The 25,927-nt window shown below is 37.2% G+C and overlaps 1 protein-coding gene across 8 annotated transcripts in view; it reads right to left on the reverse strand.

Annotated features, from left to right (window-relative positions):
- The window catches only part of AKAP9 (A-kinase anchoring protein 9), a 172,669-nt gene that overhangs the window by 42,899 nt on the left and 103,843 nt on the right, over window positions 1–25,927 (reverse strand). For 7 of the 8 annotated variants that reach the window (XM_036247033.1, XM_036247035.1, XM_036247034.1 and 4 more), the window contains 4 exons: window positions 9,309–9,471; window positions 8,259–8,471; window positions 5,376–5,608; window positions 4,116–4,235 (listed from right to left, as the gene is read on the reverse strand). In XM_036247033.1, the coding sequence (XP_036102926.1) occupies window positions 4,116–4,235; window positions 5,376–5,608; window positions 8,259–8,471; window positions 9,309–9,471 (729 nt within the window). Of the gene's footprint in view, window positions 1–4,115; window positions 4,236–5,375; window positions 5,609–8,258; window positions 8,472–9,308; window positions 9,472–12,791; window positions 13,105–25,927 lie in introns of those variants that run through there. The other variant, XM_036247038.1, reaches the window with a different exon arrangement.

The following is a 25,927-nucleotide window of genomic DNA, read 5'->3' on the forward strand; positions in this document are numbered from 1 at the left end:
TTCCCATACTGTTGTATGTGTCTATTGGTTACATATAAGTTCTTTGGTTTATCCTCCCCCCGCCGCATGCCCCCTTCCCTTTGAGGTTTTTCAGTCTAACAACCAATTTGTACTTCTTAATCCCTTCACCTTTTTCACCCATTCCCCCAACCCCCTTTCCCATCTGGCAACCAACAAAATGTTCTCTGTATCTATGAGAATGTTTCTGTTCTGCCTGTTCATTTTGTTTGTAGATTCAATTGTTGATAGACAGGTATTCATTGCCAAAGAGACCCTTCAACATTTTATATAATAACAGTTTGGTGGTGATGAACTCCTTTAACTTTTTCTTGTGTTGGAAACTCTTTATATGGCCATAGATTCTAAATGACAGCTTTGCAGGATAGAGTAATCTTGGTTGTAGGTTCTTGCTTTTCATCACTCTGAATATTTCTTGCCACTCCCTTCTGGCCTGCAAAGTTTCTTTTGAGAAATCAGCTGACAGCCTTATGGGAACTCCCTTGTAGGTAACTAACTGCTTTTCTCTTGCTGTTTTTAGATTCTCTCTGTCTTGAACCTTTTGCATTCTGATGATGATGTGTCTTGGTGTGGGCCTCTTGGGGTTCATCTTGTTTGGGACTCTCTGTGCTTCCTGGACTTGTATGTCTGTTTCCTTCACCAAGTTAGGGAAGTTTTCTGCCATTATTGTTTCAAACAGGTTTTCAATTTCTTGTTCTCGCTCTTCTCCTTCTGGCACCCCCAAGATGTGAATGTTGGCACGCTTGAAGTTGTCCCAGAGGCTCCTTACACTATCCTCTTTTGGATTCTCTTTTTCTTTTTGCTCTTCTGATTGGGTGTTTTTTGCTTCCTTATATCCTAAATCGATGGTTTGCTCCTTGGCTTTACCTATTCTACTATTGAATCTGTGTAAATTATTGTTTATTTCAGTTAGTACCTCCTTCATTTCTGACTGTGCATCCTTCATTTCTGTCTGGTCCATTTTTATGCTCTTTAGGCCCTCACTAAGTTCGCTGAGGTTCTCACTAAGCTCATTGAGCATCCTTATAAGCAGTATTTTGAACTCAGCACCTGTTAGGTTGCTTATCTCCATTTCACTTAGTTCTTTTCCTGGAGATTTCTTCTATTATTTCACTGGGACCTATTTTTTTGTCTCATTTTGGCTGCCTCTGTGTTTGTTTCTATGTACTACTTAACAAGAGCAGATGCTGCTTGTTTGAAAGAATTCAGGAAAACCTGAAGCAGGATCCAAGATAGACCAATGCTATGGTTAAGCAACTGACAACAGCTTGGGTGGGACTGAAAGTTGGGTGGGGTGGAGCCTCAGGGAATCACCAGGGCGGGGCTACCAGTGTGAGCCAGGTTGCTGGAGTCCCAGATATGGCGACTGTCTGCCGCCCCAGGGAAGGGCTCACCAAAGGAACAAAGGCCTTTGACAGCACGTTTGTCCTGGAGAAAGCCCCCTCTCCAGCCCTCGCTCCAGTGCCAAACAGCTCAGTTCTTCCCTGTATGTCTCTGGTGCCCCTCAAGCTGCCTCCCCTCCAAGCTTAGAGGGAGTGAGTCCGGGTGTGGGCCCTTTAAGAGGAGCTGCCTGGGGCTCCAGCCACCTAAGCCTCCCCGAGCCTCAGTTCCCACTGGTTTTTCCAGCCAGAAATTATGGGGATTTCTCTTCCTGGAACTGGAACCCAGAGTGGGGCACCTGGTGGGGGACGGGAACCCCTCAGTCCTCAGGGAGGACCTTCCCAGCTGAGGAGTCTTTATGATTTTTATCCGCCACACGTGGGTGTGAGACCAGCCCTCTGCCTCCGCCCCTCCTACCAGTCTTGATGTGGCTGCTTCTTTAATTCCGTAGTTGTAGGACTTCTACTCAGCTTGATTTCAGGCGGTTTTGAATGATGGCTGTTCTGTAGTTTAGTTGTAACTTTAACTTCGATGTGGTTGTGAGAGGATGCAATACCACATTTACCTATGCCACCATCTTGACCGGAAGTCCATTGGTTGATTCTTATATGTGCCCTGACCAGGGATCAAACCTGCAATCACGGTGCATCTGGATGATGCTCCAACCAACTGACCGACCTGGCCAGGGCTATAGTATAAAAGAATTTTTTTAATCCTCACTCGAGGATATTTTTCTCCATTTATCTTCTGACAGAGTGGGAGGAAGGAAGGGAAAGAGAGAAAAAGAGAGAGAAACATCAATGTGAGAGTGACACATTGACTGGTTGCCTCCCACACGACCCTGACCAGGGCCAGGCATACTATAACAATTTTTAAAAATAAAAATTATTTTGGGCCCTGGCCAGTTTGGCTCAGCGGTTAGAGCATCGGCCTGTGGTCTGGAGCGACCGGGGTTCGGTTCCCGCTAAGGGCACGTACCTCAGTTGCAGTTTGTCCCTGGCCTTGGTTGGGTTGTGTGGGTGTCAACCACTTGATGTGTCCCTTTCACGTCGATGTTTCTCTCTCTCTCTCTCTCCCTCCCACTGTATCTGAACAAAATATTGAAAAATGTCCTCGGGTGAGGATAAAAAAAAAAAATTATTTTGGGCCCTGGCCAGGTAGCTCAGTTGGTTGGAGCATCATTCCAATGCACTGAGATTGTGGGTTCAATCCCCAGTAGGGCACATGCAAGAATCAACCAATGAACAACAAATAGATGTTTCTTTCTCTATGTCTCTCTCCCCCTTCCTCTCTGTCTAAAATAAAAAAATAAAAATTAAAAAAATTATTTTCAGAAAAAGTTAAATTTAAGTGTTCATTATGTACCAGGCAAATACTTCTATGAGATGGGTTCTTTTACAATCTCTACTTTAGAAATGAGGTAAACAAGTTTTAGAAAGTAACTTTAGCCATTGTCACATACCTAATAAAGGGCAGAGCCATGACTGAACTGGGATGGTCTAACCCCAAACACAACCTTTTTATAACCATGATAAGCCATCTTTAGCAATTTATATAAGAATCTTCCCTCATTCATATAGCATTCATCTGGTAAATATGGAGGTCTGGCTATATTTTTATATAAGGAGAAAATAGATAGTTGGGGTGGAAAAGTAGAAGCAAGAGAGAGTAGTAAGAAGGCTACCAAAATCATCTAAGCAAAAAAGACAATAGCTAGGATTTAGGGAGATGAATAAAAACAAAAAGAATAGAAAAATGTAGTGAAAGCTACTCACAAATAGATTAGAAGTAGGGGGCTGAGAAAAAAATTGAATCAAGAATGAATTCTAGGTCTTAACAATGAGGAAGGTGGAGGTTGTATAAAATTTACTGAAATGAAGGAATATTTTATTCTTCTCTTTCTTAGTGGGAACTAGTCAGGCATCATAAGCTCTCTTCTGCACATGTTAATTTTGAGACATCTAAGTGGAGATGTAGAGTAGGCAGGTGAATATACTAAGGGTCTTAACTGAGATGTTTGGGCTGGAGATACAAAACTGGAGTCATTTATACATAACTAACTGCCTGGGAAGAAAATATAAACAGAAGAAAAGGGGGCCCAAGACTAAGAGTTAGGGTACTCCATCATTTATTTTGGGTCAAAAATCAAAGACTAGAAAAAGAGACAAATAGTAGTTGTGTCACAGAATCCAAGAGAAGGAAGTGTTTCAGGAAAAAAGCTATATGAATGCCTCTGAATGTTCTATTATAATAAAGACAGAGAAATAATACTGGACACAGCCTTGAGACTGGGGGTAACCTTCAGAGAACAGTTTCCACAGAGTAGAGGGTAAGAAACCCCACTGAGACGGAGGGGTTAAAAACTCCCCTGGAGTGAATTGAACGAAAAGAGAACGGAAGATGGAGAAGTAAAGAGTGAATGAACATAGACAATACTTTTGATCACTTTTGTTGGATATGGGGAATAGAAAAATGAGTAGGAAAGTTTGTTTCATTGGTCAATTCTAGAAGATAAATGGAAGTAGGAATGATTCCAAATGTCAATACAAGCAATTTTGAGGGTTTTAAGAACCTTCTCATGTCAAACTAATATTTAATTTTTTTATTTTGAAGATTTACATACAACAGAAAGAGTTACTTTTAAGTTTTCACAATATGCACCTTATTCTACAATGTATAAATTATTTTAAGATAGACAATATCAGTAAAATTCTTACCTCTCTAGTCTGATGTTCACTGATAGGCTGGAATCGAGGTATGGCCTTAAGTTGTTGTTCTAGTTTCTGTATTTCCTGTTGGAATACATCTCTCTCATGTTCTCTATCAATGGCTTGTTCCTGAATTTAAATAATAGTAATTGAAGAAACAATATGTATTGAAGCTATTATTTCCCACCCATCCCTTTGGTTATAGGAACAGTTATATTGGAAGGCAAACCACTGATGACCACAGAATACCCCAAACCAAAAGGTTTAAAAATGTAAGCATTTAAGTAATATTTGAAGCACATTTCCTTTTTTTTTTAAATCCTCACCCAAGGATACTTTTCCATTAATTTTCAGATAGAGTGGGAGGGAGGAAGGGAGGGGGAGAGAGAGAAAGAGAAAGAGAAAGAGAGAGAAACATCGATGTGAGAGAGATACACTGACTGGTTGCCTTCTTCACCACCTCTACCAGGACTGGGGACTGAACTGCAACTTGATTTTGATTCCATGCCCTTGACTGGAATCAAACCCGTGACCTTTCGGTCCACAGGCTGATGCTCCAACCACTGAGCCAAACCAGCCAGGGTGAAGCCCATTTCTTTTTATTTGAGTAATGTTAAATACAAATCAAATATAAATATTCTCCTTAAAATGAACTGAGTTTTTTGGAACAAAGAATGAATTCCACTGTTTAGTTATTAAACAAAGTAAATAGAAGAAATTGTTTAGTAAACCAATTCGTTTCATCCTAATCTAAGTTTTAAACCTAAAATTTTATAATGTGTAAAGAACTGATTCTTTGATCTGTGAAGAGAACATCAGGCTGAAATGAAATCCCAAAGAAGAAAATCCATGCGAAATTAGAGATGAAACATTTGTTTGGGAGAGAGTAATAACGGCATGACAAGTGTTCCAGTCCCTTGTTTCCAAAGGAACGCTGTTACCTGTATGTGTATCTTTTGTAGATGAAACAATGGCAGCCAATTAGTTCTAACGATCCTCACCTACTTTGGTTGTTGGAAAGACTAGGGCAAGCTTCCTAACTATGAATTTGGAAAGGCTAACCTTGACCGGGCTTCTTAAAATCTGCCTGTACTGCTTTTAATTCTAATTGTTGATTCTAACAATTATTAGAATTTATAACTGGAATAGTACTTTCAATTAATTGGTAAAGACACATATAGATGAAAACAGAAATGTTGACTCACTTCTTAATTTAAAATTCACAACTTAAAATAGCAGCAGGTGAATATTTAAGTTGAGAATACTTACATCCAAAAATTTTCTCATTTTTTCTAACTGCTTTTCCAGTGCTTGGTTCTGCTGTCTTAAATCCATTAGTTCAGCAGTTTTTTCTTGTTCCAGCTCTATAAACCTACTGACTTGTTCCTCAACATCTATTTCTAGAGCTTTCACTTGTTTTTGAAGATCATCACGTACTTTTTCAGCTTGACATTGTACTTCTAGTTTTTCCTTCAGTAGTTTTTCTGTCTCTTGTAGTAATTCTGTTTATAAATGCAAAAATATACTATGTTAAATCACAGCGATGTTGTGATAGTGAAATCACCCATTACTACGTTTAAATTTTACCTTCGTGACATAAAGACCAGTTTTATTTCAAACACATGTAGAAAAAGAAAATATTCTTATGAAAATATCAAAATAAGATTCCTGTATTTGTAAGCAAGTAGTATCGATAAAATTATACATAATTAACAAAAAGAATGTCCTGTTACTGAAAACAGTATTTTTGTGTAAACAGCACAGCAAATGACCAAAAAAAAAAAAAATTCCACTTTTACTATGAGAAAGAACAAAGTCTAATTAAATTCAAGCATAGAAATAACTCACCTCAGGCAAAAATCAATTCATTCTAAACTCATAAAGTCACTTTTATGTGCATACACAATACACATGAAGTCAAATACTGCAAATCTTTAACTAAGGCAAGTAGAGTTAGAGAAACACAACTACAATCAGAATTTCCTGTTAGTCACACTCCTTATTAGATCCATATTCCTGAGTTAGTCTTGCATGCTCACACGTATGTGTATCAAGGGAAAACGGGTAAGTAGAAAAGGCAGTGTGGTGTAGTGCTTAAGAGCAGAGACTGTGGGTTCACATCCTAGCTCTGCCACTGATATCCTATGTGACATTTAACATGATGCCCTTTGTTTTCCTTGTATGTAAAACTGATCTCTCAGAGTTACCATGGGATCAGATGAGTTAATATATGCCTAGGGTATGGTAAGCACTATGTAACTGTTAGCTATTATTATTAATATTAATCATAAAAGAATAAAGGATATATAACAAGGTAAAACAATCCTCTGATGAAGAAAATAGAAGAAACAAAACTCTACTAACTGGTCTGCCAACACTGCACTCAGGACTAGAAATCTAGAAAATAGCTTTCCTTTTAAAACAATACTGATTAAGATGTTAATATAAAAGTGAATCACCAGAAAGTCTCTATGAAATTTCACTGATTCTATTGATGCCATCATCTTATATATATCCTGATTTAGAAACAGTATTTTGAAAAATCATAGGCAGCAAGAATTTAATATATTTGTTAAAGAAAAAAAAATTTAATAAACCAACATTTAAAAAAAACCAAAATGGTCTTAAGCTCTGTGGAAAAATAGATATAAAATGATGGCCACTATGAATCTTAGTTGTTAATTTCAAATGTAAATATGTATTTTTTATTGTAAGAAAAGATTCTGTTAAAGAGAAAAATTAGTATGAAACACAACAGCAAAATTAGAGATATGCTAGTTGGTTGAAAGTCCAAGGGTCATCCAATTTTTGGAGCTGTAAGTTTACCACCAAAGATTGGCCATGCAATTGTATAAACACACCTGATCCAGGTGCTGCATCGACTGCAGCATCTACTAGTCCTATGAGAATAGAAAAAACAAAACAAAAACACATACAGAACAAAAATATAATTTACATGTAATCTGTTTTCTAAAACAGAATAATATACATACACACACAAAATTAGAAGTAAAAGGTAAAACCATTAAATATTATGAGACAGACCAGTGTTTCTTAAATATTTTACATATATGATCCATATACTTTCCACATCGCAAATTCCAACTCTAGCCCTGGCCAGTTTGGCTTAGTAGTTAGAGCATCAGCCTGAGGACCAAAGAAAGAGTTTTGGGTTTGATTCCAGTCAAGGGCAGTTAGATCCCTGGCCCTGGTCAGGGACATGTGGGAGGCAGCCAATCGATGTGTTTCTCTCACATTGATGTTTCTTTCTCTCTCTCTCTCCCTCCTTTCCTTCCTTAGTCCCTTCCTTCTTCCCTCCCTCCCACTCTATCTGAAAAGCAATGGAAAAATATCCTTGGGTGAGGATTACAAAATAATAGTAAAATAAATAAATAAATAAATAAAAATAAAATAAAAATTCCAACTCTAAACCTGTGTTAATCAAATTTGAGCAACCAGAAACAAATTACATATATTACAAAAATGTATATTGTATTTCTAAACTGATAAAATTCAACTAGTAAAATTACACATAATTCCACAGCTTATGAAATATAAAAGTGAGAGAATATGATAAAAAGGTTTTAAAGTTGCAATTGTAAAGTAAACACACTTTACTTCAAATGTTGCCTACTTTCTCATTGAAGATAAAAGGTTATTGGTAAACTCATGTATTTTTTGAATTCCTACTTAAACTAGATGTCAGCTGGCTTTTAACAGCCACTCACTTTTTCAAGCTATTCCCTTGCAGGCCCAAATCCACCCCCACCTGCTCACTACTAGAGACAGATAAGTGCTCTTAGTTATTTAATTCAAGCATACATTTTTGCTGCCTTTCTGCTATTAAAAGAACTAAATCTTACACAATTTAAAAAAATATCTTGCCTCATTATGTGCAGTTTTTACTTGAGGCAGAGGTTTAAAGAAAAATGAAGAATTATCTTTTCCAGTTAAAATTTGCCAAAGGAAAAAGGAAAAAAAAATCCTGATTCCACATACTTGGCTAATAAGACTTTTACCAACAAGGTAGATTTTCTTATATATAGTTTTTGATCCTATGTAAAATTCATGAATTATAGCAAAAAAAAAAAAAAAAAAAAAAGCCACCTTGAACATTCAGGGCATGCTTCACACAAGTCTAAAAATACATACGCTGTTCAACTGGGCCTGCCTCTGCTATCATAGCTTCCTTCTGTCTGAACAGCAATTCTCTTTCTTCCTGGATCTGCTGTTGCTCTGCTTCCAATTCTTGCAATCTATTACTTGCACATAACAATTCCTGCTCAAGTCGATCTATTACATCAGCTTTTTCCTGAATTTGCCTTTCATAAACAGTTTTTTCATCTGCATAGCCATCAATGACACCTATAAAATAAAATTAACAGGGAATGGGATTATTACTTATTTCATACTGTACCATTAGGTTTTATATAAACAATAAATGGGGTGTACTGCTAGCACAACTTTATATCATTCTATGCTATTAAAAGTCTTGGATGAATTTGCTGCTGCCGATAGCAACTATATAGTATGTTCAATGCAGCTTTTTTCTTGTTAACCATTATGCTTAAATATGAAATTCCTCTGAACTTTTTATGCTAATGTATCACATCATGTGGGTTTAACTCACTTTATTAAACAGATATAAATAGATAGGTTCCTGGAAAGCTTAATATAAATCAGATTCTTGTGAAGTGAATCACATTTTAAATATACAACAGAAAGTTGATATTTTAAGTGATTCTAGAAGGCCAACACCCACAACAGCATGGTACAATATAAACAGCATGGGGCTTTACAGGCTGAAAGCCTGGCATCACCATTTAATGGTGGGTGACCTTGAAAAATTATTAACATCTCTTAGCTTCAGTTTCCTCATCTTTAATTACAAGAGTTGTGTTAGGATGGTAGGATTATGGTAATAGCCCACCACCATCTATTTCTGTATTTTCTAAAGTTTTTTATACTTTCTATAATTCATTAAATACTTTTTATAATTAAATATATATATATATATATATATATATATATATATATAGTTTTAAAAATCGTTTGGAGTAATCTGAGGACAAATTACATTTAATTTTCAATGGTCACTCTAAATTAGAGTAGATTCGTGGTATCCGAACCTGGCTTGCATCAAAAGCTCTATATTTAGACTTGAAATTTCCCACCCTCAGTTGCCAATGGCAAGTTGCTCACCTTCAGCCTTGCTGAGCTCCACAGCCAGCTGCTCCCTGGCCCTGGACTCCTCATGGAGGCGCTCTCGCAGTTCTTCTTGGCATTTAAGGGACTCTGTTGCTTCTTGTTTCCGTCTAAATGACTCACGCATCAACTCTGTCTGTGTAACTTTTGCATGTTCGAGCTAAACAAGAAAAGAAAGTATACATGAAGGAAAACAATTAATGCAGGGAATACCAGTGTCATTCTTCATTAAAGCTTTCAGAAAAAAGATTTTAAATAAAAATAAAGGCATACTGTTAATGGTAGTCATTTAATATTTCTGGTACATGCTAACATTAGTAGGTGGGATAAGTCAGTAGACAAGGAGAATAGCTGTATACAATTTTCCATTAAAGAGGTATTCTAGTTTTATTGAACAAAAAATTGCTTCTTTTGGAAACAAACCACTTTACATTATAGATCTGTATTCTATTATACAAAGAGATATAAAAAGTTAGTAACATATAGGCTCTTCTTGTATTTGCCAAAGAATTTTATGTAACTATGTGCTCTATGATAAACTTTATTTCTTTTACATTTACATTTATTTATTAATTGTGACTCCTCCTGCACACTGTGAAGAGTAATACAATGGCATCAATGAACAAAATCATAGTGGCAAAACAAAATGAAATTACATTCATAACCCATATTATTTTAACCAGAGTCTTGTTTTTTTTTAATCCTCATCTGAGAATATTTTTCTATTTATCTTCAGACAGAGTAGGAGGGAGAGAGAGGGAGAGAAAGGAAGAGAGAGAGAGAAACATCCACATGAGGGACACGTTGACTGGCTGCCTCCCACACAACCCCAACGCAGGGCGGAGACGCACCACAACTGAGGTAGGTATGTGCCCTTGACTGGAATCAAACCCAGGACGCTTTGATCAGCGGGCCGACGCTCTACCGCTGAGCCAAACCAGCCAGGGCTAAAAGCCTTATGTTTCCATCCATTTCTGAAACAACTATAAGACTCTAAATGAATATTGTTTCTTTTCAAAACCTTAGAACACAGAAGCATTACCCATAAACACAACCTCCTTAAAATGCTGTCACTGGCACATACTGACTACGTTCTAAAACACTTTTTGAGATGACAAAATGACACTCAGTACAGATTACGGCCAAAGCTCTCAAAAAACAGTAATTACTGTTACCGCCTGCATGAAATAACAGAAAAGAACTGTCTCTGACTTAGTTTTCTGGGCTGCTGATTGCTTATCTATTTTTACTGAAACAACTACATGGGGAAAAAGTTGAGCTCAAATGGAATACTGAGTCCTAGATGATTAACACGATTAAAAAATGTTTTTAAAGCAATGACCATATACATTAATAATAGACTCAAAATAATGTCATAAGAATTTGTAAATTTATATCTAAAGTACTAAGTGTACTAAAAAATATTACCATGTTTTAAGCTTAAAATATGAATAAAATGTAGTGGTTTCTGATTTATAGTCAGGTATCAATAATGTATTGTAAAATTTTAATATTTAAGAATATTTTACTTTTAAAGACATTTGCTCTTCACATCTGAGTGGTATTTGCTGTAGCAAATAGATTTTAGAGTTACCAAATAAAGCTCTTTTTGGTCACTCTAAATCAATTTCTAAAATTTCTAGTATGCAATCATTCTATTTAAGATTCATAATAGAAAATTAAGAATACATTTTAAATATTTCCTAAAACTATATATATGTATGTTACCTCAACAAAAATAAAATTATATATGTATTTTTACTTTAGACTGGTAAGAGTATTTTCATTTAAATGTGGATAACTAATATACATTAATTTTTATTATAAAGAAACATGATAATAAAGTATAAACTAATTTTTATATAACTACTCTCCTGAATTTACAGCCACAGCCTATATTTTTAAAATATATAAACTGTTTCTACATGTACATATGTAACTTATTTCTGTTTATTATAAACTGGTTGCCTGGTAAATACATGAACTTGCTAAAAGAGTTCAAAGCTCTAAATAAAAAGGATATGAGCCCCTTTTCCTTTTACAAATTTACTGTACAAATACAACAGAACATTTACAACAAAATACTTTTAGATAAGAAAATTAAGTACATCTTTGCTTCTTTATTCTACTTCTTCACAGGATCTAAGCCAGCCTTAAAGTGCACTTAAATGTTTACCATAATACCACAAGAAATAACTTCAGTTTTACAAAACAAAACAAAAAAGTTGAAAGAATCAAATACAATATATTTAGCCAACAAATTTCATTATTATAACAGACAGCACCCGCACTTTTTTGGAATAAGAGATTCCTTTCAAATTTTCATCTAAATACTTTATACTAAAAAAACAACAACAACGAAAAACCTCTTAAACCTCTTCTATCCAGTAGAGGTGTAATACCTAATACTTATTAAATATGAAATATATAAAAATGTCACATTCAACATTTTCAAATAATTTAAGAAACCTATCATTACATTAAAAGTATGTAGAGTCCCGGTTAGATAGCTCAGTTGGTTAGAGCATACACCAAAATTGTAGGTTCAATCTCTGGGCAGGGCACGTACAAGAATCAACCAATGAATGCTTAAACAAGTGGAACAACAAATTGAGGTTTCTCTCTCTCTCACACAATTCAATAAATAAGTAAAAATTTAAAAACAGTAGTAGAAAGCATTAGTAAATATTCTGTCACTTTAATATAAAAGTTTCAGGGGTAGTAACAAAACTGTTTTAAAAACCATCTGGCTTGTTAAATATTAGCTAGTATATTATAGTTAAAGCCATTAAAGTCATAAAAAGTGCTGAGTAACTTGTAGTTATAATGAATAACTTGTAGTGAATCATTCACAACATATTTAAATCAGATGAACATGAAATACAAACCTATGTTAAATACTTGTATCCTGAACAAAGTTTATAAAAATACATTTCACATAAAAAGCAAAAAAAGGTTTTTCCTCACAGTATTAGTAGGCATACTAAAAACACTGAAAATAAGTTCTTTAAGGAATTAGCAAGAAAATTAAAATTAGAATCTAGGTTTCCTTTTCCTTGTCTGAAACTACAGCCAATCTGCCATATGACTGTAAACACGTCCTTAACTGGCTCAATGACAATTTAGGTTTCACAATGCCTACTTCCTCAAATCGTTTCATTTTTACTCAGGATTGACATCATAAATATATAACAGCAAGATTTTTCAGGACAAACAAGATCTTTTCAAACAGCTTGCCTGGTATGGAAGAGTTGTACCTCATTCTGCTTTCTGAAATTAAAAACATGATCGAGTTGGGGCTCTGAAACCAGATTTAGCCCTTCAATATATCCACCAAACAACAAAACAAGATTCTATTTCACTTACCCTTACTAAAGGCATTTAAACCTCATTTCTCACTTTACACAGTTTAAAAAAAACTAAATGTATTAAAACAACGTATAAACTAAAACTAAAACAAACAAAATTTTTTATACTTACTGAATAAGGAGGAGTAGGCAGTGAAATTTTAGAAATAAGCTTTAATATGTGCCCATTTCTTTTATGAATAAAATGAAAAATAGAAGTATTAATAATTACTGAGTTGCTTTCATCCAAATGTTCACATAGAGGAAATGGATGTGGTAAAGGCACACGAGATTCAACCTCATAAACATCTTCATCTTGTTCTTCTAACCATGAGCCACTGAGTTTGACAGTTGCCAAATAGGTCCTGTAAGAATCCATCCTAGGAGATACAGCTGCCAATGTTCCTCATTTACTTGATCAGTTTTCCATTACAATAAAAAATTTTTTTTTAAGTTTATCATGACATACCAGAGCAGTATGAAAATTTCTTTTTAGCACTATCCAATTAATATTATAAAACTCATTAAAAAAATGAACAAAAGGAAAACCCCAAAAATCTAAAAGAAAACTAGATCTTTCAAGTCTTCATAAAAAAACAAAAAACAAAAATAAAAGCAAGCAAACACCTTTTAAACTAGAATAATTAACTAAATCATTAAAGAATAGAAGAATAAAATATAAATATCTATTGGCTGAACAATAAAACTGCTTTCAGTATCAAGTATGCCTGTGGAAATAAGTAACCCTTCCAAGCCGAACCTGGCAGGGACGGTCAAGTTTTAAATCTCCATAGTAGCAGTCTTGAGAAATGTAGTTGCAACATTATCTCCCTTGTTCTTGTTGCTTCACTCAATTCAAAAGTAAAATCTCTTCTGAACTGAGCTACTCAAATAGCCTCTCACGCTGAGCCAAAGGATTCTAGTCAGTGTCCCCTGAGGAAAAGGTCAGAACAGAGGGTGTGGTTTAATGTCTTTACCTATAGGTACCATGACAGGTGGAACGTGAATTAATATGCCCGCAAAAAAGCCTGCCTAACAGGATCCAGGTTCCACCTAAGAGCTTTGAAAAGGGTATTTAAACAAGTTTATAATGCTTCTGAGATTAGCTAGTGTTTTTCCATCCCATTAAAATTTTTGTTTTAATTTAAAAATGTGAAATCAACTAGGTTTGAGTCTGCATTACCAATTAGTTCTACAACTATATGAAATAATCATAATTATTTTCTGGAAAACTAAGTAGTACTTTTTGGTATTTTCTTAGAAATAATATTCATTCTTTTAAGCAGTTACTAGAATACAGGGTGGGATAAAAGTAGGTTTATAGTTGTGAGTATACAAAATAGTTTATTCTTGTGTTATTATTTATTCATTATTGTATTATTTTCCATACGAACAATAAACCTATTTTTGCCCCACCTCTGTATAGATAGTCCAGTTATAACCTATTCCCACATTGAACTGTTTATAGAGTGAATGTTAACAGAAAAAATAAACATCTCTTTTGAAAAGCTACATTGTATATAATAGTTGATAATTATATCACTTCAGGTATATTATAAACTCTAAAACCTAAAAGTGCACATTGTGGATAATAGCCTTCTAGTAGCTCCAGAAATCTGGGCAATAGTGAATAAACCAGCCACTCAAAATTTTAAAAGATGAACAACTTACTTTTTAATATTAAAAGATCCAGCCCTGGCCGGTTTGGCTCAGCAGTGACAGCATTGGCCTGCGGTCCACAGAGACCCGGGTTCGGTTCCTGCTAAGGGCACGTACTTAGGGTTGCAGTTTGTCCCCTGCTCTGGTTGGGTTGTGCGGGTGGCAGCCACTCGATGTGCCCCTTTCACATCGATGTTTCTCTTTCTCTCTCTCTCTCTCCCTCTCCCTCCTTCCCACTCTATCTGAACAAGAAATGAAAAAATGTCCTCAAGCGAGGATTAAAAAAAAAAAGATCCACAAAAGTGAAAGTTGTTTTAAGTAAATGTAAAAGCTTTGACTGTGGTACCTTTTCTCTGTCTAGTAACTAAATATCCTAAACCCACAAAATCTTTATCTCTAATGGAAAAACCCATATTAAAGTAAACCCATATTAAAATCATTTAAAATTATTTTTAAAAATATCATTTTGTAGTCACTTTTATTACACAAAATTGTTAGAAGAGCCAATACTCTTCTGTTTGTGAGGAAGTTTGTAGTGAGGAAGGGGCAGCAACTGTCTTACAATTCTGGATTAGGCAATGACAAATTTCTATTTATTATGGTTTCTTTTTTTTAAAATATGTTTTTATTGATTTTTTTTAGAGGGAACATTGATGTGAGAAACATCAATCGGTTGCCTCCTACACGCCCCCTACTGGGGATCGAGCCCACAATCCTAGCATGTGCCCTGACCAGGAATCGAACCGGGACCTCTCAGTCCATGGGACAACGCTCAATCCACTGAGCCACACTGGCCGGGCTTATTATGGTTTCTTATGTGAGCCCTCCAATTAGTCTATGAAGATGTCTGAACATCTGTAAGAGATGGAGGCCTAATCCGACCACTGATGCAGCTAAATCTGACATTACTGGGGCTTCAGCAGATATAAAATCATCAGTATTCTAGCTGCTCAACTTTATGAACTTGTGGGACCCATGCTTAGCATGTCAAATACCTTCAAAATACTCTTTCTTGGCTCCCTCTGCAAATTAGTTTATTTGGACAATCTGGTGTCCAATTTCTCTTATTTGAAGCAAAAACAAAACCCTGAAAGTAAGAAGTATCCTTTTATAAATAGAAACATTTAGGTCAAGGTAAGAACTAACTACAAAGAAAAGAGAGAAAACACTAGGGAGGAAAAAAAGACTCAAGAAAGCTGTAGATTAAGATGTTTAGAATGGGGCAAACAGCCCTTGTAACAATAGTACGTTAACTGACAACATATTATATTAATTCATGTTCAGAAAGGTGAGCCTAAATTTTAAAAATTTAAATTATAGTCCCCTTCCATTTTGAAAGCATGTAAAACTTGTTTCCATCCATGTGAAAACAAACACACACATGTGTATGTTTAAGTGGCATCCCTCTACAGCTAACAATATAGGTCAAAGTTAAGAAAGTTGCCCTGGCCAGTTTGGCTCAGTGGTTAGAGCGTCGGCTTGCGGTCCGGAGAGACCCGGGTTCGGTTCCCGCTAAGGGCACGTACTTCGGTTGCAGTTTGTCCTCAGCCCTGGTTGGTCGTGCGGGTGGCAGCCACTCGATGTGTCCCTTCACGTAGATGTTTTTCTCTCTCTCTCTGTTCCTCTCTCTCCCTTCCACTCTATCTGTACAAAAAATGGAAAAATATCCTCGGGTGAGGATTAAAAAAAAAAAAGAAAGTAACCACACACAAAAATACATTAAAATTAGGGGAGAAAAGACTCAAAACAGCACTTATAATGATTTAGGATAGGGGCAAAGAGCTCTCCCAACAACAGTATATTAACTGACAATATATTATATTAACTAATGTTCAGATTACTCTGAATCAGAATAATTGAAGTTATACACACACACATTTTTTTTTTTTTTTTTTTTTTTTAGAAAGCACACAAGACTTTTTGCAATATAAACAGTTCAAATAAAATGACTTCAATATTTAGGACACCCTTTTAATTATCCAGACTAGCTCATTCTCCCCAAGTTTCAGATAATCAAGATTTTAATGTATCTGAAGGTTTAATATGTGGCATGGAGTTATGTTTTCCAAACTAAATAGCTTTATTTGTACAACATCAAGCTATTTTAACCTTTTTTTCCCCATAAATATTTCCATCAAATTCTAAAATACTTCTGTTGTTCTCTTTTGGATTTTGATTTACTTAGTTCTCTAATGAGAGTGAATCCTGGATACAATACCCCGACCAACACGTATGATAAGCACACTGGGGGCAAGGCTAATGGCAAAATGTTTCATCACAACAATGACAAAACAAAAGCCTAACTTATACTACTGCTTCATACTCAGGAAAAGTCTCTTTTTTGGAGAAAATATAGGCCCCATTATTCTTTTTTTGTTTTGTTTTGTTTTATCCTCACCCGAGGACATTTTTCCATTTTTTTGTTCAGATAGAGTGGAAGGTGGGGAGAGAGGGAGAGAGAGAGAGAAACATCGATGTGAAAGGGACACATCGAGTGGCTGCCACCTGCACGACTTGGGAACAAACTGCAACTGAGGTACATGCCCTTAGCGGGAACCGAACCTGGGTCTCTACGGACCGCAGGCCGACGCTCTAACCGCTGAGCCAAACCTGCCAGGGCAGCCCCATTATTCTTAAAAAATGGTAATTAACAAACTCATGAGAGTTGCCTACAATAAAAACCACTCTGTGGGAGTAAATTCTTTATCATTAATTTCTTCCAAGGCCTTAGGAATCCCTTGGTAAATAATCTCCTGTGGCTCTAAATACTATCTCTGGATTCTGAAAACTTTAATTGCTGAAAGATTATTCCTACAGAACAGCCTGATTTCTATTTCTACGTGACCCAAGAATAAAGAATCCGAAACCACACTCTCAAAGATAACTTTTCTGCAGAACCACAGACTACTGAATAAAGAGTATGTTAAAGAGATTTACTTTTCTAAGGGCTTGAGGGTAGTCTCTATGCACTCTTCCTCATATTAAAATGAAAGTTATCCCAAACAATAGGAAACAGCAATAGGCTGAATATAAGCCCAATTTTATGGTAGCCTGTCTGGGCAAAAGATAAGTAAAATCCATCATAATAAATGTATTATTATGTGGATTTGGACACACCATTGGGCAAGTGACTTGTCAGATCAAATACATAAAGTAAATACAACTATAATAGATATTATAAAATCAGCCTATAAGGTAGATGCCCTGATACTTAGTAAAAAAAAAAAAAAAATGCTTACTAGTTCTTTTATCAAAGCAGGAAGTATCTACGGAAATTAAAGCAGTCCCAAACCTTAAAACTAAGTACAAGGCATAATCATTTATCTTCCACTAAAATTATACAATATATAAAACCATTCCATTAAAAAAGAACCTAGTAATTTAAGAATACTTAGACTATGAGGCCCTTTCAATGAAACTCCTCCCCAACCCCAAACACAAGGCCACAATCACCTGCAATAACCCCCTCTCCAATATTAATAGAGGCAGGGTTTCTCTGATCCAAAGGCCACATCTCCCACCTGCATTCTGGATTCCATCCTCACCTACCCCAAGGAGCTGGCCCCACAAAGCCCATCTTCTCTGTCCTGCGTCCTCAACTTTGCTAGTGGATATAAACTATTCAATCTTTAAAACAACACTCTCCTCTTTCCAAGATAGTGCTCTTTTGTTTTCTTCACAGCTACATGTCATGAAATTATTTGTTCAACTCTATTTAACTCTCTGAATATTGAATTTCTCTTCTACCAGCTCCATAAAACTGTTCTCGTCAAGGTCATTGATGATACCCATACATTGAAAATATCTGACAGACACCACATCCTCAGCATCCATGATTCCTTAAGGCATCTGACACTTTTACGAAATTACTCCTTTTCCTGCTTTAAAGACACGATCCTCTTGATTTTCCTCTTATCTCTCACTCTTGATCTCTTTTGTAGACTGATCTATCTATATTCTTTTAATGTCAGCGTTCTACTAGCATGAAAAATTAGCTCTGTACACCAAGGCTTCAAGTCTTTAAGTAATAACTTCCAACCTAGTTCTCCCCAAACTCTAGACTATACTGAATCTTTACTTGATGGCCCCTCCGTGCATTTCAGACTCAAATAATCTAAAGCTGAATTCATTATTCACTTATTTTGCATCCTTTATCTCAGTAATGGAATATACCAACAACTTGGTCGAGCCAAGGATCATGCATGTTTCTTCTCCTTTTCCTTATCTTCCACACTGAAACAGTCACACCAACTTCTATCAAAATTCAACTTCCTAAAAATTTTAAAATCACTTTCCTCCTGACTTAACTTGATCTCTATCACTTTACATTTGGAATGTTCTAAGTTTCCTGTTTCTCTACATTCAGAATCTCCCTGCACCATCTTCCCACCCATCCACACATCACACTATTGCCTGAGAAATATAAAACACAAATTACTATTTTCTTGCCAAAAATATTTCAACAATTCCCCAACTTTTCAGCATAAAGTTAAAACTCCTGAACTTAGCCCATAAAGGGGTTGACATGTAACCACTGTCTATGCCTCTACCCTCAGCTTCTATCAGTTTCCCACGCTCCACCATGAATGTGTGTAACACAAAACTATCCAGTCCCCATACACATCATGCTGGTTTATACAACATGCTATACCTTTTACCACAAATTTTCTTGACCTACCTGGTTTCTACTTGTATTTAGTTCCTTTCCTGAAATTTTCTTTTGAACTGTGCTTTCACCTTCATTACCCCACTGAAACTGCTCTTACAAGGTTACCATGACCACACAGATTTGAGTCCATTCCTCATTCCATAACTTATATGATCTATCAGCAGGAATTGACAGAGTGAGTCACTGCTTCCATTTCCAAATGGCAGCTGAAAGAGTGGACTCTAAAGCCAGACTGCCAGGATTCAAATTCTAACTCTTGTCTCCTAACCTGTAAGCCCAGGCAAGTGACTTCACTAACTGGTTTCTATGCTTCTGCTCCAGACACCCTCCATCTTCTCCCCAATCCAGTCTGTTTTTAATACGGTGGTCAAAGTGATCCTTTTGAAAAATAAGTTAGATCAGTACTCAAAATCTCTAATGACCCAATACCAGAAATAATCTATACGTCCTCTAAACAGTAAATGGATAAACTGTGTTATATCTATACAATGAAATACTCCTCAGTTAAAAAAAGAAACTATTGACCTGGTTGGCATGGTTCACTGGTTAGAGCATCGACCCTTGCACTGAAGGGTCTTGGTTTGGGTTAGGGCCCTGGTCAGGGAACATGCGGGAGGTAACCAGTAGATGTGTCTCATATCAATGTTTCTCTCTCCCCTCCCCCTCCCCACTCCTTTCCCCTCAAAAAAAAAAAAAAAAAAAAAATCAATGGAAAAATATCCTCAGGGGAGGATTAACAACAACAATAAAAATGAACTATTATTTAATTTCCAGTCAAGATGGTAAACGAGGTATCGTAGCCTCCCACAACCACATCAAAGTTACAACTAAACTACAGAGCACCATCATTCAAAACTGCCTGAAATCAAGCTGAATGGAAGTCCTATAACTACAGAATTAAAGCAGCAGCCACATCGAGAGTGGTAGGAGGGGCGGAGGTGGAATGGGCTGGTCTCACACCCACACCCACATGTGGCGGATAAAAATCAGGAGGGCCCTGGCCGGTTTGGCTTAGCGGTTAGAGCGTCCGCCTGCGGTCTGGAGAGACCCAGGTTCGGTTCCCACTAAGGGCATGTACCTCGGTTGCAGTTTGTCCCCGGCCCTGGTTGGTCGTGCGGGTGGCAGCCACTCGATGTGTCCCTTTCACATCGATGTTTCCCTCTCTCTCTCTTTCTTCCTCTCTCTCCCTCCCACTCTATCTGTGCAAAAAATGGAAAAATGTCATCGGGTGAGGATTAAAAAAAAGAAAAAAAAATCAGGAGGATACCTCGGCTGGGAAGGTCCTCCCTGAGGATTGAGGGGTCTCTGTCCCACACCAGGTGCCCCATTCAGGGTTCCAGTGCCAAGAAGAGAAGTCCCCATAACTTCTGGCTGGAAAAACCACCAGGAACTGAGGGTCAGGGAAGCTGAGGCGGCTGGAGCCCCAGGCAGCTCCTTAAAGGGCCCACAGACAGACTTATTAGACTCACTCCCTCTAAGCTTGGAGGGGAGGCAGCTCGAGGGGCACCAGAGACATACAGGGAAGAACTGAGCTGTTTGGCACAGGAGCGAGGGCAGGAGAGGGGGCTTTCTCCAGGACAAACGTGCTGTCAAAGGCTTTTGTTCCTTTGGTGAGCCCTTCCCTGGGGCGGCAGACAGTCGCCATATCTGGGACTCCAGCACCTGGCTCACACTGGTAGCCCCGCCCTGGTGATTCCCTGAGGCCCCACCCCACCCAACTTTCAGTCCCACCCAAGCTGTTGTCAGTTGCTTAACCATAGCATTGGTCTATCTTGGATCCTGCTTCAGGTTTTCCTGAATTCTTTCAAACAAGCAGCATCTGCTCTTGTTAAGTAGTACATAGAAACAAACACAGAGGCAGCCAAAATGAGACAAAGAAACGGGTCCCAGTGAAATAATAGAAGAAATCTTCAGGAAAAGAACTAAGTGAAATGGAGATAAGCAACCTACCAGATGCTGAGTTCAAAATACTGCTTATAAGGATGCTCAATGAGCTTAGTGAGAACCTCAGCGAACTTAGTGAGGGCCTAAAGAGCATAAAAATGGACCAGACAGAAATGAAGGATGCACAGTCAGAAATGAAGGCGGTACTAACAAAATAAACAACAATTTACACAGATTCAATAGTAGAATAGGTAAAGCCAAGGAGCAAACCATCGATTTAGGATATAAGGAAGCAAAAAACACCCAATCAGAAGAGCAAAAAGAAAAAGAGAATCCAAAAGAGGATAGTGTAAGGAGCCTCTGGGACAACTTCAAGCGTGCCAACATTCACATCTTGGGGGTGCCAGAAGGAGAAGAGAGAGAACAAGAAATTGAAAACCTGTTTGAAACAATAATGGCAGAAAACTTCCCTAACTTGGTGAAGGAAACAGACATACAAGTCCAGGAAGCACAGAGAGTCCCAAACAAGATGAACCCCAAGAGGCCCACACCAAGACACATCATCATCAGAATGCAAAAGGTTCAAGACAGAGAGAATCTTAAAAGCAGCAAGAGAAAAGCAGTTAGTTACCTACAAGGGAGTTCCCATAAGGCTGTCAGCTGATTTCTCAAAAGAAACTTTGCAGGCCAGAAGGGAGTGGCAAGAAATATTTAGAGTGATGAAAAGCAAGAACCTACAACCAAGATTACTCTATCCTGCAAAGCTGTCATTTAGAATCGATGGTCATATAAAGAGTTTCCCAGACAAGAAAAAGTTAAAGGAGTTCATCACCACCAAACCGTTATATGAAATGATGAAGGGTCTTTTTGAAGAAAAAGATAAAATGTATGAACAAACAAAATGGCAATGAATACATATATATCAACAATGGAATCTACAAACAAAATGAACAGGCAGAACAGAAACATTCTCATAGATACAGAGAACATTTTGTTGGTTGCCAGATGGGAGGGGGGTTGAGGGAATGAGTGAAAAAGGTGAAGGGATTAAGAAGTACAAATTCATTGCTAGACTGACAAACCTCAAAGGGAAAGGGGTTGGGGGGTGGGAAGAAATAAACCAAAGAACTTATATGCATAACCAGTGGACACAGACAACAGTGTGGGAAAAGGCAGGAGGGGGGCGGGAGGAGGGAGGAGGGGGTCAATGGGGGAAAAATCAGGAACATCTGTAATACATTCAACAATAAAGATTTAAAAAAAATAAATAAATAAAAAGGAACTATTAATACATGTAATGACATAGATAAATACACTTTGTTAAGGCAATGAAGCCAGACCCAAAGGAAGACATGATGCACAGCTGCATTTATGACACTCTGGAAAAGGCAAAACTATAGGGATGGAAAGCACTCAGTGGTTGCCAAGGTCAGGATGTAGAAGAGGGGCTGACTACAAAAGAACAGCACCAGGGAATTTAGGGGTGTTGCAACTACTCTGTAACATGTTTGTAGTGGTAGATACATATCTCAATGCATCTGTCACAGTCAAAAGAACTGTCCACACAAAGAGTGAATTTATAGTATGTAAATTTAAAAAATTAACCAGATGTGGGAGAACCCAAAATGGAAGAAAAACTATAACAAATGATTCTAATCATATTAAAATTGAATAGCAAAACCACACTGAATGGAGTGGGGAAGGAAAAACTTAACCTAAGATACTTTAAAAAACAAAACAGTATTTTGACTGCATAAGGCTAAAGACAAAACATATTGTACACAAATACTGTACCCTAATTAGTAAATTTGTTTTTCACAGGGATATAGGCTAGCAATTGTGTAATTACTATAGGTATGCATGGTTATCAGTATGAACTTATGTTTTTTACTATACATACAGATACAGAAGTAAATACAGATACAAGAGTTAATATATTACAAATCTGTTCAAGTTGTATGCTGAGAGAAACTAGAAGTCACAACACCCTAGTAATAATAAGCACATCTAGCATCCATGTCTTGGTTTCTAAATATCATTCTTCAATAAAAAGAACTTGGAAGTCCTTGGAAAAGTGGGTGACTCTAGGGCTGGAGAAAGGAAAATATAAGATGGGCCTAGAGCCTCTGATAGCACTAATGCTAAAAAAAAAAAAAGCACTTTGAAAGGGCACAAAAGCCAACCTGAAAGAGTTCTCAATGCCAAAGCTGGAAACAAAACACATTACTACAGTACTGGATTATAATCCAGTAAAAAAAAACAAAAAACAGCCATGAGTCCATATGGATCCTGACTATTTAAATAAGTATGAACGAAGAGACAGCTCTTATAGAATAAAACTCTAATTAATAAATAAAGGAATGTGGAAAATAGAAAGTTACCATTAGAATACCACAGATATAATTATGCAAGCAAAAATCTACCAATGGATGTTAAAATTAGTATGTGAAAGTTTAAGGAGAAACAGAATATCTGCATATTCTAAAGTACTCCCCAAGATACTTATTACAAAGAGAAAAACAGTAATATTACAGTGGAGAAACACAGTAGATGTAATAAGCAATTAAAATTAACATACCTAGTCAAAAAAAAATTATGGCTAGTGCTTTCTGTGGCTTCTCTAATAAATTTATATTTACTCTTAAGTCAGGAAAATATTATCCTAGGTTTTCTTCTAGAAGTTTTATAGCTTTATTATTTATTTATTTTTTTTTATCTTCACCCAAGGACATTTTTCCATTTTTTGTTCAGATAGAGCAGGAGGGAGAGAGAAGGAGGGAGGGAGGGAGGGAGGGAGAGAGAGAGAGAGAGAGAGAAACATCGACATAAAATGGACACATCGAGTGGCTGCCACCCGCACGACCCAACCAGGGCCGGGGACAAAGTGCAACCGAGGTACGTGCCCTTGGCGAGAAGTGAACCCAGGTCTCTCCAGACAGCAGGCCAACACTCTAACCGCTGAGCCAAACTGGCCAGGGCTATACCTTTATTTTTAATAACTAGGTCTATGATCTATCTTGGAATATGTTTTTCATGTTGTAAGGTGGGAGCTAAGGTTCTTTTTTTTTTATCAATATCTAATTTCAAAAATTGTTGGAATATTTTCTTATCCCATTGAATTGCTTTGTGGTCTTTGTTGAAAAAGTCATTTGAATATATGTATGTGGGTTTATATCTGGATTCTCTACTTTGCTCTACTGGTCTATACTCTTTACCAGTGCAGAACTGTCTCAATTACTGTAGCTTTATATTAAATCTCAAAGTCAGGTAGCATACATCCTCCAAACTTTTTCTTATTTTTAAAATGCTTTTGCCTATTCTAGGTCCTTTAAATTTCCATATAAACTTTAGAATCAGCTAGTCAATTTCTACTTGTAAAATCCTGCTGGCACTTAGATTGGGATTGCAGTGCATCTATAGGTTAATGATGAAAACACTGACATCTTAACAAGATCATTTTCCAATCCATAGACACTGGCAATGACAACTCATTGTGGCTTTAGTGAAAGATGGGACCACTGTTATTATTTGTGTAAACAGTCTATTGCATATTGGCAAATATACAAAGATTTAAATTTTCAGAAATACCACACTTCTTTTTGTTATTTGTGATGCTAAAGGAAATTTTTGAGTTACTGAAGCAAAAGCTTTTCAGTCATTTTGTACCTGCTGTGACAGAAAACTTCAGAAAAACAATTGCCCAATTTCTTCTGCTATATAACTGTATCTCATATTACATCTTCAGGGTTTATCTATGGAAACATTCTGAGACCTACTTAACTTAATATGAATACCTTACTTTGGCCAGTCAATCAAGATTCAACCCAGAAGTTTAACAGCAGATATATTATGACATATTTCCCTGGTCTATTAGCAAATTCTCACCTTAATGTGTGATAATTTCAGAATTCTTTTGCTTTTATTTTATTTTATTTTTATCCTCACCCAAGGATATTTTTGCATTTATCTTCAGATAGAGCGGGAGGGAGAGAGGGGGAAAAGAGAGAAAGAAACATCGATGTGAGAGACACATCGAATGGTTGCCACCCATACAGTCCCAACCGGGGCTGGAGACAGACTGCAACCGAGGTATGTGCCCTTAGCAGGAACCGAACCTGGGACTCTCTGGTCTGCAGTCCGATGCTCTAACCGCTGAGCCAAACCGGCCAGGGCAGATTCTTTTGCTTTTAAAGATACAGTCCATACTCTATCAAAGAAGAGAATTGATATTGTCTTCCCACAAAGAATATACCTGGGGAAAATTCTGGTTAAGTGTTTTATCTGAAGTCTACTTAGAGAACTAGTATTTCACTGAAAATATGTCATCTTTTCCCCCCCTCACCCAAGGACATGCAGAGAGAGAGAAAGAGAGAGAGGAGAGAGAGAGACAGAGAGAGAGAGAGAGAGAGAGAGAAAGGAAAAGAGAGAGAGAAACATCGACTGGAACATCGATTGGTTGCCTTCTGTATGCTCCAACTGGGAATTGAACCGAACCACAACCCAGGCATGTGCCCTGACCATGGATTGAACCCACAACCTTTTGGTGCACAGGACAACGCTCAACCAGGTCACTCTGGCCTGACTATATGTTGTTTTTTTTTAATCCTCACCCGAGGACATTTTTCCACTTTTTTGTTAAGATAGAGTGGAAGGGAGAAAGAGGAAGAGAGAGAGAAACATTGATGTGAAAGGGACATATCGAGTGGCTGCCACCCGCACGACCAGCCAGGGCCGGGGACAAACTGCAACCGAGGTATGTGCCCTTAGCGGGAACCGAACCCGGGTCTCTCTGGACCGCAGGCCGACGCTCTAACTGCTGAACCAAACCGGCCGGGGCTATATGTTGTTTTGATAATGCCTTCTTCATTAAATGTTAACAGCAAGCCCTGGCCAGTTTGGCTCAGCGGTTAGAGCAACGGCATGCGGTCCAGAGACACCCGGGTTCGGTTCCCACTAAGGGCATGTGCCACCGTTGTGGTTTGTCCCCGACCCTGGTTGGGTTGTGTGGGTGGCGGCCACTTGGTGTATGTCTCTCACACTGATGTTTCTCTCTCTCT

The sequence above is a fragment of the Molossus molossus genome, unplaced genomic scaffold (genome assembly GCF_014108415.1).
Source record: "Molossus molossus isolate mMolMol1 unplaced genomic scaffold, mMolMol1.p scaffold_m16_p_7, whole genome shotgun sequence".
NCBI classification, from domain to species: domain Eukaryota; kingdom Metazoa; phylum Chordata; class Mammalia; order Chiroptera; family Molossidae; genus Molossus; species Molossus molossus.